This window comes from Cetorhinus maximus, chromosome 7 (assembly GCF_964194155.1).
Source record: "Cetorhinus maximus chromosome 7, sCetMax3.hap1.1, whole genome shotgun sequence".
In the NCBI taxonomy this organism is placed as follows: domain Eukaryota; kingdom Metazoa; phylum Chordata; class Chondrichthyes; order Lamniformes; family Cetorhinidae; genus Cetorhinus; species Cetorhinus maximus.
This window is the reverse complement of record NC_135885.1, coordinates 22247769-22265037: the sequence shown is the minus strand read 5'-3', so window position 1 is coordinate 22265037 and position 17269 is coordinate 22247769. Positions and strand designations below refer to the sequence as shown.

Genomic DNA, 17269 nt, shown 5'->3' with positions numbered 1-17269 from the left:
GACAGGTAGATAAGGTGGTAAAGAAAGCAAATGGAATGCTTTCCTTTATTGGACGAGGTATTGAATACAAAAGCAGGGATGTAATGGTGGAACTGTATAAAATGCTGGTTCGGCCACAGCTGGAAGTTTGTGTACAGTTCTGGTCACCACATTACAGGAAGGGCATGATTGCTCTGGCGAGAGTGCAGAGGAGATTTACAAGAATGTTGCCAGGGCTTGAAAATTGCAGCTATGAGGAAAGATTGGATGGACTAGGGTTGTTTTCCTTAGAACAGAGGAGGCTGAGGGGTTGATTGAGATGTACAAAATTATGAGGGGCCTAGATAGGGTAGACAGTAAAGACTTGTTTCCCCTAACTGAGGGGTTAATTACCAGGGAGCAGAGATTTAAGGTGATTGGTAGAAGGATTAGAGGGGGCAAGAGGAAAAACATTTTCACCCAGAGGGTGGTGAACATCTGGAAATTACTGCCTAAGTTGGTGGTTGAGGCTGAAATGCTCCACTCATTTAAAAGGTTACTTGGATCTGCATCTGAAGTGCTGTAACCTGCAAGGCTACAGACCAGGTGCTGGAAAGTGGGATTAAAATGAATGGCTGGTTCCTTTTTCTGGCCGGCACAGACATGATGGGCTGAATGGCCTCTTTCTGCGCCGTAGCTTTTCTATGGTTCAATGGTTCATGAATATTCACATTTGGACTTAACTTAACCTAAATATTATAAGCCTGAACAGACAATGTAACCTAATGAGAACCACTGTGATAAGATTCATTTAAATGAAATGTTTGTTTGAGCATCAGTTAATTCTCCCATATACTTAAAGTGCTTGGTTAAAGACTCCATGGGTGGAATTTTACAGCCCCTCCCGTTGGTGGGATTTTCCGGTCCCACCGAAGTCAATGGACATTTGAATGGCTCCCCCCATTTTCTGGCCCCACCCCCGCCTCGATGGGGCCATAAAATTCCACCCCATGTTGGCTGTTTGTAAGGACATCCTAGTGCTAAGCCACAAAGAATACACCACCGCCAACACCCCTTTGTCCTTTTGTCTGTGACATCTTTGGCAATCTCTTCTTTGCCTCCACCTATCGCTGGCCCCCTATCCAGCTCTACCTGTCCCACCCCCCTCTACCAGCTTATATTTCACCTCATTTCTCTATTTCCTTAGTTCTGATGAAGAGTCATACGGACTCGAAACGTCAACTGTATCCCTCTCCGCAGATGCTGTCAGACCTGCTGAGTTTTTCCAGCTATTTTTGTTTTTGTTTCAGATTTCCAGCATCCGCAGTATTTTGCTTTTATTTAAGAACACAAGGCTTCAGGTTCACTTTTTGGTTTGTGCTCAAGCCTAAAGCATATCTTATCACCTAAGTTTCTCACATTATTTTATTTGCATATTAATAAACAAAACTTGCTCAAACTACAAGACTGGGCTTAAAAGATCTCATTGATAAACATTATGATACAAATTAACAAATGTAACTCATGTACTTTCATGCTTTTTCAGGGGCTGGAGTCAGAGAAGATGTGTTCCTTATCTGGAATGAGGTGGAGGAGGCCAGGAGCACGTTGGCAGAAGTTCACGCCCTTTTAATGGGTGCCCCTCAGCCTGTGTTTAATGCAGGTATGGCATTTTAATGGGTCACACTTTGAAAATACAAATCATTGATGTTGGAGCAATGTGTAGTGCACCATGTCACCACGTTAGAATTCTGTACAGTAGAGTGGCAGGGTGTATCTCCTGTGGGCTTTCGGGAAGAGGGCAAATGAAGGAAGATTATTACCCAGTCTAACAAGGAACAGAAAAATAATCAGTGTTTGAGTAAACCCTACACCCTGTCTACGCCTTCTAATGACTGACTAAAGAGCGGTTGTGGTAGAGGCCAGGGGACAGGTTGTCTCTTTGCGCTCTCGCTGCCAGGGCTGGTGGGCGGCATGACAAGATTAAAAAAAGGAAGCAATGTTGGGGGTCTAACCTAACACTGGTTGTTTCTCAATTTGGGTATTTTCTTCACTCGCCAGCAATCTTCTTCTTCTTCGGCAGTCCCAGGGGACCGAGGGTGATTTTCTTCCGCTCAGGGTCCTGAGGTGACAAAAAAGTCCGATGCTGGATCTGCGCACTCTGCCGCAGGTGGGGCAGGTAGTGTTTGATGAGGCAGGTGGGCAGGAAGCTTGGATTTTGGTTCGCCCCCGTCCGCTGTTTGTGCTTGGCCTCCGCCTGGGCCTGTCGGAGACGTTCACCTTCGTGGGTGCTCTTTGCATTCCAGTCCTCGATATTTTGGGGGAAAATACGGGAAAATGCAAATTCAGTAACGATATAGCTTTAAAACTGAAGAAGAATTTAAAGTTTGCATTCAGATTTTCACTGCAATTAGTACAATTAATGGACAGCAGTATAAAACTCAGCAATGTCAGTTGGGGAAATCATGATAAGCGACAAAAATAAGGTACTCCATAAAGGTTAGTGTTAATAGAACCATAAAGAAGAATCATTGAATCGTAGAATGATGTAGTACAGAAGGAGGCCACTCAGCCCATCGTGCCTGTGCTGCCTCTTTGAAAGAGCCATCCAATTAATCCCACTGCCCTGCTATTTCCTGATATCCTGGTAACTTTCCCCCTTCAAGTTTATATCCAATTTCCTTTAAAAAGCTATTGGGGGCAGCTTTCCATTTTGGGAGATGATGGTTTGCGCTGTGGTGGTCAACTCTGCTTAAGTCTTTTTGTTTGCCCGGTGGAATGGATCCTGTCATCTTGTTGAGCAGAGACTTTAAGCTCAAAGCACCCATTGAAGCAGATGGACTGTGGCAAGTAAGTACATTGCTAGTCTGGGGATGCCTGACTTGAGGTGGCTGAACAGTGGGACACAATGGCCCCTCCCACCATTGGAGACAGCCCGTAGCACCCATTCTCTACGCCTATCCAGTTGGGCTTAGTGATATGTTAGCGCTCTGGAGCGTCCTTTCCAGGGTGCAATTTATAGAGACTTTGGGCTGCCCAAACATCAGGGACTCTTGACGATCACCTCGGCTGAGTCCAAAGGAATGTAGGGCGGAATTTTCCATAAATGAGACTAAGTGTGTTGGCAGGTGGTTTTGGCAGTGCCCGCCCCGCCGACTAGAATGGCGGGAACTCGTGTCCGATTCTGCGCTTGGAGCCTCATTAATTATGCAGAGGTGCGTATTGGTCCGAATCACGTGGCAGGTTGGCGTTGATTCATGCAGCCGCCGTCAGCTGGCGGATTTGTCCAACACACACTCTCACTCTCCCCAGCCCACCGGAGATGTCTGGCAGCTAGAAGAGGAAGGCCAAGAGCCTGAAGAACAAGGTAGCACCCTGCTTCACGCACCAGGCCCTCCAGGCCTTGAATAGAGGGGTGGAGGCGCACGGGCAAGTGCTTTATCACAGGGATGGGTGCAGGTAGCACAGCAGCCTCACGTCTCCGGCCTGGGAGGCTGTCGCAGAGCAGGTCAGTGCAGCTGGCAACTGCGCCTGAAGTGTTCACTGTCATGAAGCTATTAATATATATAAATGGGGATGTTGGCCTGAGCGGGAACACTGACGTCAGTGCGCCTATCCTGCCAATTGATTTAGGACCTTGTGGAGGCAGTGCTGGTGGTACTTCTCTAGAGTTTTGAGGTGCCCACTGTACATAGTCCACGTCTCTGAGCCATATAGGAGGGGGGGTTATCTCTACTGCTCTGTAGACCTTGAACTTGGTGCCGGGTTTGAGGCCCTGATTTTCAAACACTCTCTTGCGCAGGTGGTCGAAGGCTGCACTGGCACACTGAAGGCGGTGTGGAGCCTCGTCGTCCTTGTTGACGGTAGACTTCCAAGGTATGGAAAGTGGTCCACGTTGTCCTAGGCCTCATCATGGACCTTGGATCTGGCCTGCAGGCAGCAAAGGTTCAATAGTTTCCCGTTTGTTCTGTAGTTTAGCTCCACTCCAGCGGGGATCTTGCTGAGGGTGAGATGGAGCATTGCGGCAAGGAACATCGAGAAGAGTGTTGGTGCAGTGACACAGCCTTGCTTGACACCGATCCGAACGTGGATTGTGTCTGTGCTGGATCCGTTGGTCAGGATCACAGCTTGCATGCCATCGTGGAGCAGGCGGAGGATGGTGATAAACTTTTAGGGGCAGTCGAAATGGAGGAGGATGCTCTATAATCCTTCGTGGTTGACAGCGTCGATGGCTTTTGTGAGGTAAAAGAAGGCCATGTACTAGGGTTGGTGCTGTTCTATTCTCTTTGCATAGCCAGATTGTGAAGGGCACAACACACTGCGATGATGGAGGAAATCCTGTCGAAAGTATCTTGGAGTGAGCCACCTGAGCTGTGCAAGCCCCTGAAACGCATCTTCAGAAGCCCTATGGTCTGTTCTATAAGGGAGCGTGTGGAGTTGTGAGCAGCATTGTACCTCTCCTCGGAACGACTCTGAGGACAACGCACCAGTGTCACCGGCCAGCGTTTCAGTGGATACCCCTTATCCCCAAGCAGCCATCCCTGCAAAATGTAATGGCCCCTGGAAAACCTCAGGCACCTGGGAATGACTCAGGATGTAGGAGTCATGGCCACTCCCAGGGTACTGTGCACAAACGTGCAGTATGTGCTTCCTGTGTTCACACCAGTTGTGCATCGCTGCAATGATAGCCCTTGTGGTTTATAAACATTAGGGCCTGCTGCCATGGAGCCTGTAAAGTCACATGGGTGCAGCCTATTGCACCCTGCACTCTTGAGAAGCCTGAGGTTATGGCAAAGCCGGTGAATCTCGCAGCCTGGCTATCTTCGTCCAGAGCAAGCCTGACATAATGATAAGCCTTCCTGTAAAGGACTTCAATGACCTCCTTTATGCACCGATGTGTTGTGGACTGAGAGATGCCCCATAGGTTGCCAGTTGATCCTTGGAAAGAACCAGAGGTCAAGAAATTGAGTGCAGCGTCACCTTCAAAGCCACTGGCAGGAGATACCCTCCAATTCCACATGGCATATGTGATGTACCAGACCTCGGGACAAGCAAAGACATGCACGGCATTGCCTCTCACTCATTTGTAGATAGGAGACTCTTGGATAATAAACCCTAGGTCTGGGAAATCGCCCCCGTGCTCTGGGTCTCTCCTCCTGACCCTCTTGTTCATGTTGTGGTTCCATTTGACCATGTCCCTCCTGCTGGAGCTGCGCACTGAGTCGCCTCTCCCTCCTTTGCCTCCTCCATTGCATTAGGACCCTGACAAAGGCAACATTGAGCCCTGGATCCATATGTGCTTTTGCCTTCTCTCCGAAAGGAAACATTGAAGATATTAATGATTCAAGGGACAAGAAGGTGAAGCTCAGAAGATGACGCGTTTGGAGACTATAAGGGTCCATAGTTTTTCCTGCCCTACTTGGATGGTGGCCACCTTGTCCCTGAGACACTAGCACACACATCGAGGAGACCAAGATGGCATCGCAGATAGGTAACATCTTGAACCCTGCGTTGGATGCTAAAGTTTAATTGAGATGAGTGATCCAACCTAGCTCTGTGCTCCAATCTCTGATGTGGCATATTAATGACCAATCAGCTGCTCATGGTCAATGTGTGGATGCCATTTGGTCCATTAGGAGTGTCAAATCTGGTAAACAGGTGACAGGCCTCCCTCATTATTGCCTGCATTCCCAAATTCTACATTCCTATGTGTTACTTTTGAGATGCAGTGACTGTGATGTGTAGCCACTGAGCTCTGAGTAGCCCTTTAACTAATGAAGCCATTGGCTTTCAGCGGCTTTCACCGCAAGGAGGCCTTCCTCCTTTCTTTCTAAGTGGACCCATGCTCAGTCCTGCAGCAACAAGAGGTTAGAGGGTGACCCTAGAAAGACCCCCATTGCCTTCCCCCTTCCCTCTCACTGCCATTCCACACCCTTCCCTCACAGTTGCCCCCATTTTGTTCATCAGCCCAACCCTTGCCTCGCAGCCCACCCCTGACTGAATTGCTCATCTCTGTAGGTAGAGGCTTGCAGGAATACCACAGAACAGTGGTGTTCCTTGGGACAATGAGAGCAAAGAGAAGCAGCATTCCAGCCCTGGCATGACAGAAAATTGGAAGGCGTGGCAAGGTTCTGGCGAGTAGCTGTTATAATGAGCATTCATGACTAATGAATGCTAATGTATGCTAATGAATGCAAATGGTGCTCGTGCCACTAGTCAGCGGGATGACTGACCCACCATGAGCACACTGTTGGGAGAAATGTGATTTGTCTTTACGATGGCGGATTTGCGACTTTTTGCCTGCCGCTGGATTCTCCGCTCCTGCCTGCCCCAAAACCCACCGCTGGGGGCGGCTGGGGGTTGGGAGAATTCCAGCCATAAAGTACCACCTTTGACACCGGCTTGGTTGCTGGAGTTGTCGTTGAAAAGATGACATATTTAGACATAAGTCCAACTTTGGGCTCCACTCCAGATTTTTTGCCAGGGTTTACTCCCTTAGCCTTCAGCTCTCCTGAGGTATCCACAAGGCAGTGGAACTATTGACCCATAGCTGGGAGCTTGGTTTGTGGGTGCCAGGATGTGTCCACATGCACCAGGGCCTACACACTGCACATCTGGGGACCAAACCTCCTCTGAATTTCTCTAAAGCATTACCCTAAAACCGTAAGGGAGTCAGTTTCCATCTGTCGTCACAGTGAGGCACAGCTGAGGACTTGCTGATTGAGAGGCTGTGTATTGACAGGGAGAGACTTACATATTTGGCTCTGTTTTTCACATTGCTGCTAGCCAGCGATGTGGGCTGAAAATGAGAAGTAAACTAGCACACAAACGCAGAAAGCATGTTAACTCTCTTCACCCACAAACTAGACGCATCACATCGATCCGTTGGGCACACTGAAGGATACTAATAGATCTGCTTCCACTGTCCTTTCAGACAGTGCATTCCAGTTCATGAATACTCATTGTGCAAATTTGTTTTCCTTCATGTCACTTCTAGCTTTTTTGCCAATTACCTTAAATCTCTGTTCTGTGGTTAGCTGGCCTTCTGCCACTGGGAACAGTTTCTCCTTACTTACTCTATCAAAACCATTCATGGTTTTGAATACATCTGTCAAATCTCCACTTAACTTTCTCTGTTGTGGGGAGAACCAACCCCAATTTCGCTAATCTTGCCATGTAACTTAAGCCTTTGATCCCTGGTACCATTCTAATAAAACACCTCTGCAACATCTCCAGGGCTTTGACATCCTCCTTAAAGTACAATGGCAGAATTGGCCACAATATTATAGTTGAGGCCTAACCAGTGTTTTATTAACATTCAGCATAATTTCCTTGCTTTTGTACTCTAGGTTTCTTTAAAAACAGCAAGGATCCCATCTGCTTATTCTCAAATTGTCTTGCCACCTTAAAAGACTTGTGAATGTATCCTCGCTCGCTGTCTCTGTTCCAGCACCCCCTTTAAAATTGTACCATTTATTTTATCTTGCCTTCCCTCATTCTTCAGCTCTCTGTAGCAGCTTGTACCATTCCCCTGCCTTTTTCCTTGGCCTTCAATTCTTTTTCTTCAGATAATCATTCAATTCTAATTTGCTTTCCTCCTTTAAACATAGAAGCATAGAAACTAGGAGCAGGAGTAGGCCATTCGGCCCTTCGAGCCTGCTCCACCATTCATTATGATCATCCAACTCAATAGCCTGCTCCCGCTTTCTCCCCATACCCTTTGATCCCTTTCACCCCAAGAGCTATATCTAACTTCTTCTTGAAAACATACAATGTTTTGGTCTCAACTACTTTCTGTGGTAACGAATTCCACAGATTCACCACTCTCTGGGTGAAGAAATTTCTCCTCATCTCCATCCTAAATGGCCTATCCCATATCCCCAGATTGTGACTGCTGGTTCTGGACTCCCCCACCATCCGGAACACCCTTCCTGCATCTACCCTGTCTAGTCCTGTTAGAATTTTATATGTTTCTATGAGATCCCCCCTCATTCTTCTGAACTCCAGTGAGTATAATCCTAATCGACTCAATCTCTCCTCATATGTCAGTCCCGCCATCCCAGGAATCAGTCTGGTAAACCTTCGCTGCACTCCCTCTATATCAAGTACATCCTTCCTCAGATAAGGAGACCAAAACTGCACACAATATTCCAGGTGTTGTCTCACCATGGCCCTGTACAATTGCAGCAAGACATTCCTGTTCCTGTACTCGAATCCTTTGGCTATGAAGGCCAACATACCATTTGCCTTCTTTACCGCCTGCTGCACCTGCATGCTTACCTTCAGCGACTGGTGTACAAGGGCACCCATGTCTTGTTGCACATTCCCCTCTCTCAATTTATAGCCATTCAGATAATAATCTGTCTTCCTGTTTTTGCTACCAAAATGGATAAACTCACATTTACCCACATTATACTGCATCTGCCATGCATTTGCCCACTCACTCAACTTGCCCAAATCACACTGAAGCATCTCTGCATCCTCCTCACAGCTCACCCTCCCACCCAACTTTGTGTGTTCTGCCTGGTTTTAAAAAATCTATATTTTTGATGAAGCTTTTGTACATTGGCTGTAACATTTTCTTGGGTGGTTTGGTGCTATATTTTGAGTATGGCTGAAAAAAGAGATATTTTTGTCAAAGCTTTTTGTCTTGCACTCATCAGGACATTTCACAAGAATACAAATCCAAGGGAGACAACAAATTTATACTGTATGAGAAGAGAATGCTGATTGGTTGGCAAGTAGACTCTGATTGGCAGATGTGGTGCCTTAGATAATGCACCAGTTGATGCTGATTGACAGTTAACTGCCAAGCATTGTTTGAAATTTAAACCAGGCAGCTTGCCTCTGAATGGTCAAGGCATTGCCCTGAAGATTGGCTAAGGCATTGCCTTGAAGAATCAGACAGCTTGACTCTGATTGTTCAAGGCTTTGTCCTGAAGATTGTTGACTAATCAGAATCCAGCTGCCTGGTTTAAATTTCAAACAATGTTCGGCAGTTAACTGTCAGTCAACATTAACTGTTGCATTCTCCATGGCAACGCATCTACCAATCAGAGTCCACTTGCTAACAACCAGCACTCTCTTCTCATACAGTATAAATTTGTTGTCTCCCTTGGATTTATATTCTTGCAAAATGTCCTGATGAGTGCAAGACAAAAAGCTTCGACAAAAATGTCCTTTTTTCCCAACAATATTCAAGCTCTGAACTACCAAATGATGGCTATATCTTGTTTGATTATGCTGCTGTGAAGCACCTTGGGATTCTTTACTACATTAAAGGTGGTGTATAAATGCAAGTGGTAGTTATACATGTAATCCAACCTCAGTCATGTCGTCCGCTTCCACAAGATTTTGTTTTTGGGATCTTATCAGCCCCATCCTTCCTTTGACTACCTTTTTGCTATATAGATTTTTAAAAGGATTTTTGGGTTCCATTTTATTTTATCCAATAATCTATTTTCATTTTCTCTTTGCTGCTTTTATTTCCTTTTTCAGTTCCCTTGTTTTTTCATCCAGCTTAGTTCTCTACTCAATTATGAACCTAACATTTACAATAAGCCTCCTTTTTCTATTTCACTTTAATCTTTAGTCACCTAGGGAACCCTAGCTTTGGATGACCTTCCTTTCCCCCTCCAAAAGAATGTGTCTAGTCTTTACCCCAAACTACTTTCTCTTTGAAGGCCTGCCATTTCTCATTTACTGCTTTACCTGTAGTATAAGGGTCTGGCACATAAAGGGTTAATGTGGGACTGAGTACAGTAGTGCCCACACAGTGATATAAGAGAACACATGACCCGCACCTAGGAATTAATTGTAGCATTGGACAGAGCCGTGTGTAGAACCAAGCATGGATACAGTTCCTAGCTTGGACCAATACTATACCTGTGTATATAGTCTCTAGTGGTTAATAAATACTTACTGTTGAACGACCTAAAACTACAAATGCCTTAACTCCTACCAAACTACGCCCAACAAAATTACTTGCCAATCTTTGATTCCATTTCATCTGGCCAACTCATTGAAACTAGCCTTCCTGCAGTTGAGTATTTTCACATGTGATTTTACCTTTTTCATAATTACTTTAACCCTAAGGGTATTTTGATCTCTGTTTTCCAAATGCTTCAATACGGAAATATGCTCGACAAACACTCATTCATCGTCCAGAACTAGATCCAGCAGGGCTTCCTTTCTCACTGGGCTGATCAGCAAAGTTCTCCTCTACACATCCGAAGAATTCCCCTCTCTGTTCCTCCTTTATGCTACAATGTTCCCAATCTGCGTTAGGATAATTGAAGTCCCCCATTATCACTACTGTAAAGTTCCTACACATGTAGTTAGGTCGGATGGTTATATCTTTTACTGAATCCTGAGCCCTTGTTGCCTTGTAAACATTTTGCATCGAACTGTGGGGGTGGCTTTTAAATGTTGGTTATCATGTCTGCATTAATATCAACAACCCACCCTGTATTCATTGGCAAGCCCACTGTGTAAATTGTAAAATCAAATAGAACGAGAGCTCTTTCCATTTAGAATTCAAGAAAAATTGGAGCCAGGGTGGAAGTGTAATTGGTTAAATAAACTCAGGGACAGATACTGTAGCTAAGACTTAACTGGTTCTGCAGATTAACATGACTATTAATTTATAACTAGATGAAGTTGATTTTATTCTGGGGTACATTTAATCGCTAGAATAAATGACTAATATCTTCGTTATAAGAATATAAGAACTTAAGTAATAGGAGCAGGACTAGGCCATTGGGCCCTTTAAGTTTGTTCTGCCATTCGATAAGATTGTGGGTGGTCTTCCAATGAGATGTAAAGCCACCACCAGTTGTAGAGCTCTTGTGTCTCTGTTAGTAGCACTCCTGCCTCTGAGTTGAAAGGTTGGTTAGATTCTAGGACTTGACGGTCATGAAAGGGGTGTTCAGGATGTGGTTCAGCAGGTTGTTAAGCCTTTTGAACTCTCCACACCATTCTCCAACGGGAGAAAAGCGATTGAGGATATGCCAAACAAATGAACAACTTTTGCACTTGTCTTTTGAAATATTTATGCCTGCTTATATTGCTCGATGACCTGTATCTACCTCATGACTTTTTTTGCCCTTTTTCACTTTGACAAAAAAATAGTAACTATTCATCAGCCAGTGACACAGTCAAACTCGGAGGACTATATAACTTCAAAGAAATGGCTTGAAAGGTATGGATTGAAGGTTCGTAGATTATCTTGCTATGATGCCCTTGCGGATTGTGCTTTTCGCCATTCTGATGGTGTGGTGGATATCAAAGGGAAGCCACTGAATGAATGCATGCAAACCAATGCGGTAAGTGAAGTTTCAAAATTAATTTAAAAACAGTTAATTGCTTTTTAGGTTGATGCTTCCATAAGTTACTGAAAATGCAATCTTAAATCTATTTTTTCAGTTTTATAAGCTGTTCCCATCTTTCCTGGAACTCCAACAATCAGGTTTGAGTCCCTGCCACAGTACAGAAACAGCTCTTATCAAAGTCACAAATGACATTCTGTGAGACTGTGACAAAGGTAAACTTTCCCTCCTCGCCTTCTCAACCTGCCTGCAGCCTTTGACATGGTTGGCCACACCATTCCCCCCCAACGCCTCCACACAGTTATTCAGCTGGGCGCGATTGCTCTCACCTGGTTCCATTCTTATCTATCTAATCGTAGCCAGAGAATCACTTGCAATAGTTTCTTGTCCTCCTCCCGCACTGTTACCTCTGGAGTTCCCCATGGATCATTCTTTGGCCCCCTCCTATTTCTCACCTGCATGCTGTCCCTCAGTGACATCATCTGGAGGCACAATGTTAGCCCTCACATGTACGCTGATGACACCCAGCTCTACCATACCACCACCTCTCTCAACTCCTCCAGTGTTGCTAAATTATCAGATTGCTTATCTGACATCCAGCACTGGATGAGCAAAAATTTCCTCCCAAGTATATGTAATAATATGCCTAGGTAGGAACTTTAGTCACAGGAGCTTTTGTACTCTGGGAGTGCTGCTGTGTGCAGGAGATATTGTGACACATTCCTCACTGCAGGAGTCCATGTTTGCTCATGTCTGTATTCTGGCTGTACATGCAATAAACCACTGTTCATTGTCATAAACGCCTCCGAATATCACAACTGGGTACAAATCCTAATATGGCGTCAGAAGTAAACGTCAGCTAAATACTTACGGAGGACAAAGTACACGCGGATACCAATGCTAAAAAAAAAGCTACATGGCAGCGTGGCAAAATTCAGCCCGTCAGACAATCTCAACTTCAGCTGCCCAGAGCAGTGGCCTAAATGGAAGCAACACTTCCGGGACAGGATCGCCACTAAGCTGAACAAGGAGCCTGGTGAAGTCTAGGTATGCACACTAATTATGCGCCGGGGAAGGAGGCAGAGGGAGTCATTAAAATGTTCTCATTTGAGGCGGATGAGGAAAATGATTTTGACAAAGTGCTCGAGAAACTGACTGCATGTTTTGTGCCCAGATGTAATGTCATCCACGAAAGAGCTAAATTTCACCAAAGAGTGCAATAAGAGGGCGAATCAATAGAAGAGCACAGCAGGAGCTTGAATGAACCAGCAGAACCGTGCGAGTTTTGGGAAAAGAGAAAGGAAAATATCCGGGACAGACTCATGATCGGCCTTACTGATAAAGGAATGTCCCAGAAGCCACAGTTACAGCCCAACTTGACACTGGAGAAAGCTATACCACTAGCACGTCAGTCAGAACAGACAAACTCAGAGATGCAAGAACAAATGACTAGCAATGCATTATGTGAAATGTTTCAGAAAGTTGATAAGCGAACGGGGGCTGAGTGGATGAAAAAGGGACTGAGAAAGGGGCATACTAAGAAAAACACACATTTGAAACAGGGTGATGACAGGACATTTCACCAACAACGCCAGACATTCACAGCCACGAGAAGCTTGAAATGTACACATTGTAGCAGAGCACATGCTTGACGAGATCATTGCATTGCAAGGTATGCAGAGTGCTACAAATGTAAGAAAGTAGGCCATTTTATTGTGGTTTGTAGCACCTGTGTGGTCAATGAAGCAACTGCAGGCAATGTGAGAAATAGAGAAGAAAAATGTTTTTCCCTTGGCTCCGTCACGCACATAAATGTGATAGCAAGCCTTGGAGGGTAGACCTCCCAATTCAAGGGACAGTTGTGAGTTTTAAAATAGATACTGGAGCAGACACTGGTATAATTTCCGAGAAAATATACTTTGCCTTGAAGATCCTCCACAGCTCAATGGCACTAATATCACTCTTGACAGTCCAGGAGGGAAACTACAATGCCGGGGAAAAATCCTTGCAAAAGCACTGTACAAAGCGGGAGTTTACAGTGTATGTGATTAATGGGGTGCCAGTGAATAATTTGCTGGGACGTGATGTGGGACCAGCAATGGTTCAGTTCAGCAAGTTGACAAAGTCCATTATGATATCTTTGGAGAAATTGGCCTGCTCAAGGTCACACCAGTTAAGATCATCCTTAAAAAAGGTGCAGTGCCCTACAGTATTCCAAGTGCAAGGAGAATTTCACTGCCGACGCTCCCCAAAGTCAGAAAAGAGTTGGAATGTATGGTCAACTGTGGTGTCATAGAAGAGATCAAAGAGCCAACTGAATGGTGTGCCTCAGTGGTACCTGTGCCAAAGAAAAATGCGTCAATTAGGATCTGCACTGATTTCAAAAGACTTAACACGGCAACACTGAGAGAAAAATACATCCTTCCAACGCTTGATGACATCTTCCCAAAGCTAGCCACCGCCCGAGTGCTTTCATCGCTAGATGCTGTGAGCGGATTCTGGCAAATTCCACGAGATGAATATTGTGCTAAGTTGACCACATTTATAACTCCATTTGGCAGGTATTTCTTCCGCAGATTGCCTTTTGGTGTTACCAGTTCACCAAAAACCTTTCCAAAAGAGATAACAGACTTGTACATGGATGACATCCTGATCTATGGCACGACTGAAGAGGAACATGACCGAAGACTGTCTCAAGCATTGCAAACCCTTGATGCTGCCGGCCTGAAGCTCAAATAAGAGAAATGCTTGATTCGACTGGATTTCCTTGGACACCGCATTGACAACCATGGCATACACCCAGACCCTCAGAAGGTCCAGGCCATTGTGGAGACGAAGCCTCCAGAGAACATCTCAGAATTGTGCAGGATCCTAGACATGATACATTACCTTGGCAAACAGCTCAGAACTAATGTTCCCACAACAGAAGGAAACCTGTTGCCTAAATGGTCCGACTTCAAGTTAATCTGGAAAGCTAACGACTCAGTTAAAGACACTTTTACAACAGACAACATTCTGTTAAAGGGCTGCCCACCCTGTGTCCTGGTGAAGAGGCTGCAGTGGAGCTGGATGAAGAGCGAGGTTGGACTACCAAAGCTACGGTGCTGCAACCAGCTGACACTCCAAGATCCGACCTAATCCAATCGGAGAAGGGCATCTTCTGCCAGAACAGACGCCATCTGAAACCTGTCAGGGTACAAGCTTCAAATGTGGAAGACTTTGAAGATGTCAGCTCTGAACTTTCACCAGCTAGTGACGTGCCATAAGACCCACCAGATGCTGGTGGGGTTGCAGACATGTCCAGAACTGCCAATTCCCAGAGCCCACAGAGAATCACATCTGGAGGCCTGATTGTTAGAAAACAGAAACCATGAAACCTGATCTAGCTAACACATAGCTAGTTGCCTTAGAGAGAGGTCTAGACCTTTGTATTAGTTAACTGTTTGATTAGGGAGTTCATGTGATATGTTAAATAAATGAAAGTGTTCATGTTACTTTCTAGTTAATGACTAGTTTAAAAGTTCTCATTTATGACACAGTAGACTTCTCAGTGACATCCGTTGCTCTTTACTCAAAAGGGGGGCTGATGTAATGATATGTCGAGGTAGGAGCCTTAGTCATAAGAACTTTCGTAATCTGGGAGTGCTGCTGTGTGGGGCCAATATTGTGTGACACATTCCTTACTGCAGGAGTCTGTGTCTGTACTCTGTGTATACCTTCAATAAAGCATTGTTCATTGTCATAAACACCTCCGAATATTACAACTAGGAACAAATCCTAATAGTGTATATTGGGAAGACCAAAGCCATTGCTTTCAGTACCCCCCCCTCCAATCTCCGTCCCCTAGCTACCAACTCCATCTCTGCCAACAGTCTGAGAATAAACCAGCCTGTTCGCAACCTTGGCATCATGTTTGATCTGAGTTTATCCAACCCCATATTCGTGCTGTCACTAATAACGCCCAATTTCACCTCCATAACATTGCTTGACTCCTCCCCTCATAGCTCATCTGTAACCCTCATTTATGCCTTTGTTACATCTAGACTTGACTATTGCAATGCATTTCCGACTGCTTTTCCACATTCTACCCTTGAGATCATCCGCAACCCTGTTGCCTGTGCCTTAACTCGCAGCAAGTACATTCCCCTATCACCCCTGTGCTCACTGGCCTACATTGGTTCCCAGTCAAACAATAGCTTGATTTTTATTTTTATTTTATATTAACAATTTTATACCATTAGTACTAACATTCTTTAGAATTTATTTACAGGTTTCAGTAGGGAATGCTAATAGTTTTAAAAAAAATTTCTGTTTGAATATGGTGCATCATTTCCTGCATCACAATTGTGACTATACTTCAAAAGTACTTCATTGGCTATAATGCGCTTGGAGATGTTCGGTGGTCATGAAAAGCGCTATATAATTGCAAGTCCTTTTGTTGAAATGACTTAGGCAATGGCCATTGAGCTATTCACCAGCAGGTAGCGTTAACTAGAATTACACTGCCCTCTAGTGATCCTACAGAATTTCAAGTTAAGATGAAATGCATGTTGCGTTAGGGCATCATAGGCTGGAATTTTACGTTCCACGGGCGGGCGCGTGCCCGACCTGAACGGGCGCAAGATCCCACGAGATGGCATCGGGCACTCGCTCGGCGGGCACACACAAAAGTTGGAAGAGCGCCCACTGACAATCAAGTGGACAATTAAGCTCATTAACGGCCCGATTGAAATGGATTTTTTTTGTGGCCCGTCCAACCTTAGGGATGGCGGGAGGGCCAGCCGGCCAGGCGGGCTTTACATTTTTGCTGAAACCTCATCCACGGGTGGGATGAAGTCTCCGTTGGGATTTATAATAAAGAGAAATACTTGGGCATTGTTTTTTTTTAATGAAGTCTGCTTTCAGGTGCTTGATTGATTGTGCATTTTTTGCAGCACTTTTGTGAATTGTTTTATTATTTGAAGGTCTGTATCTCGCTGAGGTATCAGTCTGCCTTCAGGGAGCTCAGTGGAGGTGCTCTCCAGCACCCGCAGTGACGTTGGCGCCCGCCCTCTTCCCCCACCGATGGTAGTGCTGAGCTTCTCTCTGGGCCCAGTTCGCGTTGGTTGTTAATTGGCCAGCTAGCATCAGATCGCGTTCACAGCGCGATCTCGGCCGGGAGCGGTTTTTACGTCTGCTTCCGGCCGCACCGACTTCGGGCCCACCCTGAGGGTGAAATTCAGGCCATAGAATTGTTGCAGCACTTGGAGGAGGCCAATAGGCCCATTGTGTCCGTGCTGGCTCTCTGCAAGATCAACTCAGCTAGCCCCATTCCCCTGCGTTTTCTTCATAGCCTGCAAATTGTTTCTATCTCCCAATCACAAAAAACCCCTTCCATCTATTTTATGAAATCATTTTGAAATAGAGGGGGACTATGTATGTATTCATTTATTTTGTGCGTAATAATGAAATAACGCCATCAAACTGTGTTGTAGAAGTTGCATCTGGGGTCCCGTGTAATTTGCATAATGTAGCTTGTTTTTTTGCTCCTTGACAAACCTGTTGTGAAGAGTTTGATTAATGAATGAATGGTGCATTTCAGATAGAGAATCTGTATACAGTGAGTAGTGGAGGGACTACGAGGCCAATATGAAAGTGCGAGCAGGTCATATCTTAATAATGAAATCCATTTCCCTCCTTGATCACGGCAAGGTGTAGCACTTCCTCATTTATATGAGGGAATCTAAGGACGCATTTCTTCTACAACTTTAATAATGAGTAATTTGCTTTCTGCTTTGCGCCAATATTAAAGGGTTACAGCGTCAAACCAGAGTTAAGACCTAATTGTCTCCAGTGATGCAGACCAACACTTCTTTCTCCTGTTTCCTTATATGTTAGATTGGGCCAGCAGTGCATATCTAGCCTGTACTTATGCAGTCAAGGAGAGAATCAGAGCTACAGTATTGTAGCTCCAACTCCCCACAACCCACCTTTGGCTGTGGTTC

At 45.2% G+C, this 17269-nt stretch overlaps 1 protein-coding gene across 1 annotated transcript in view; it reads left to right on the top strand.

The window, feature by feature from the left end:
• LOC144683101 (von Willebrand factor A domain-containing protein 3B-like) overlaps positions 1–17269 on the top strand; it is a 216376-nt gene that overhangs the window by 57308 nt on the left and 141799 nt on the right. Inside the window, exons 11-12 of the mRNA XM_078546118.1 lie at positions 1505–1621; positions 11089–11282. Coding sequence (XP_078402244.1) covers positions 1505–1621; positions 11089–11282 — 311 coding nt within the window. The remainder of the gene's footprint in view (positions 1–1504; positions 1622–11088; positions 11283–17269) is intronic.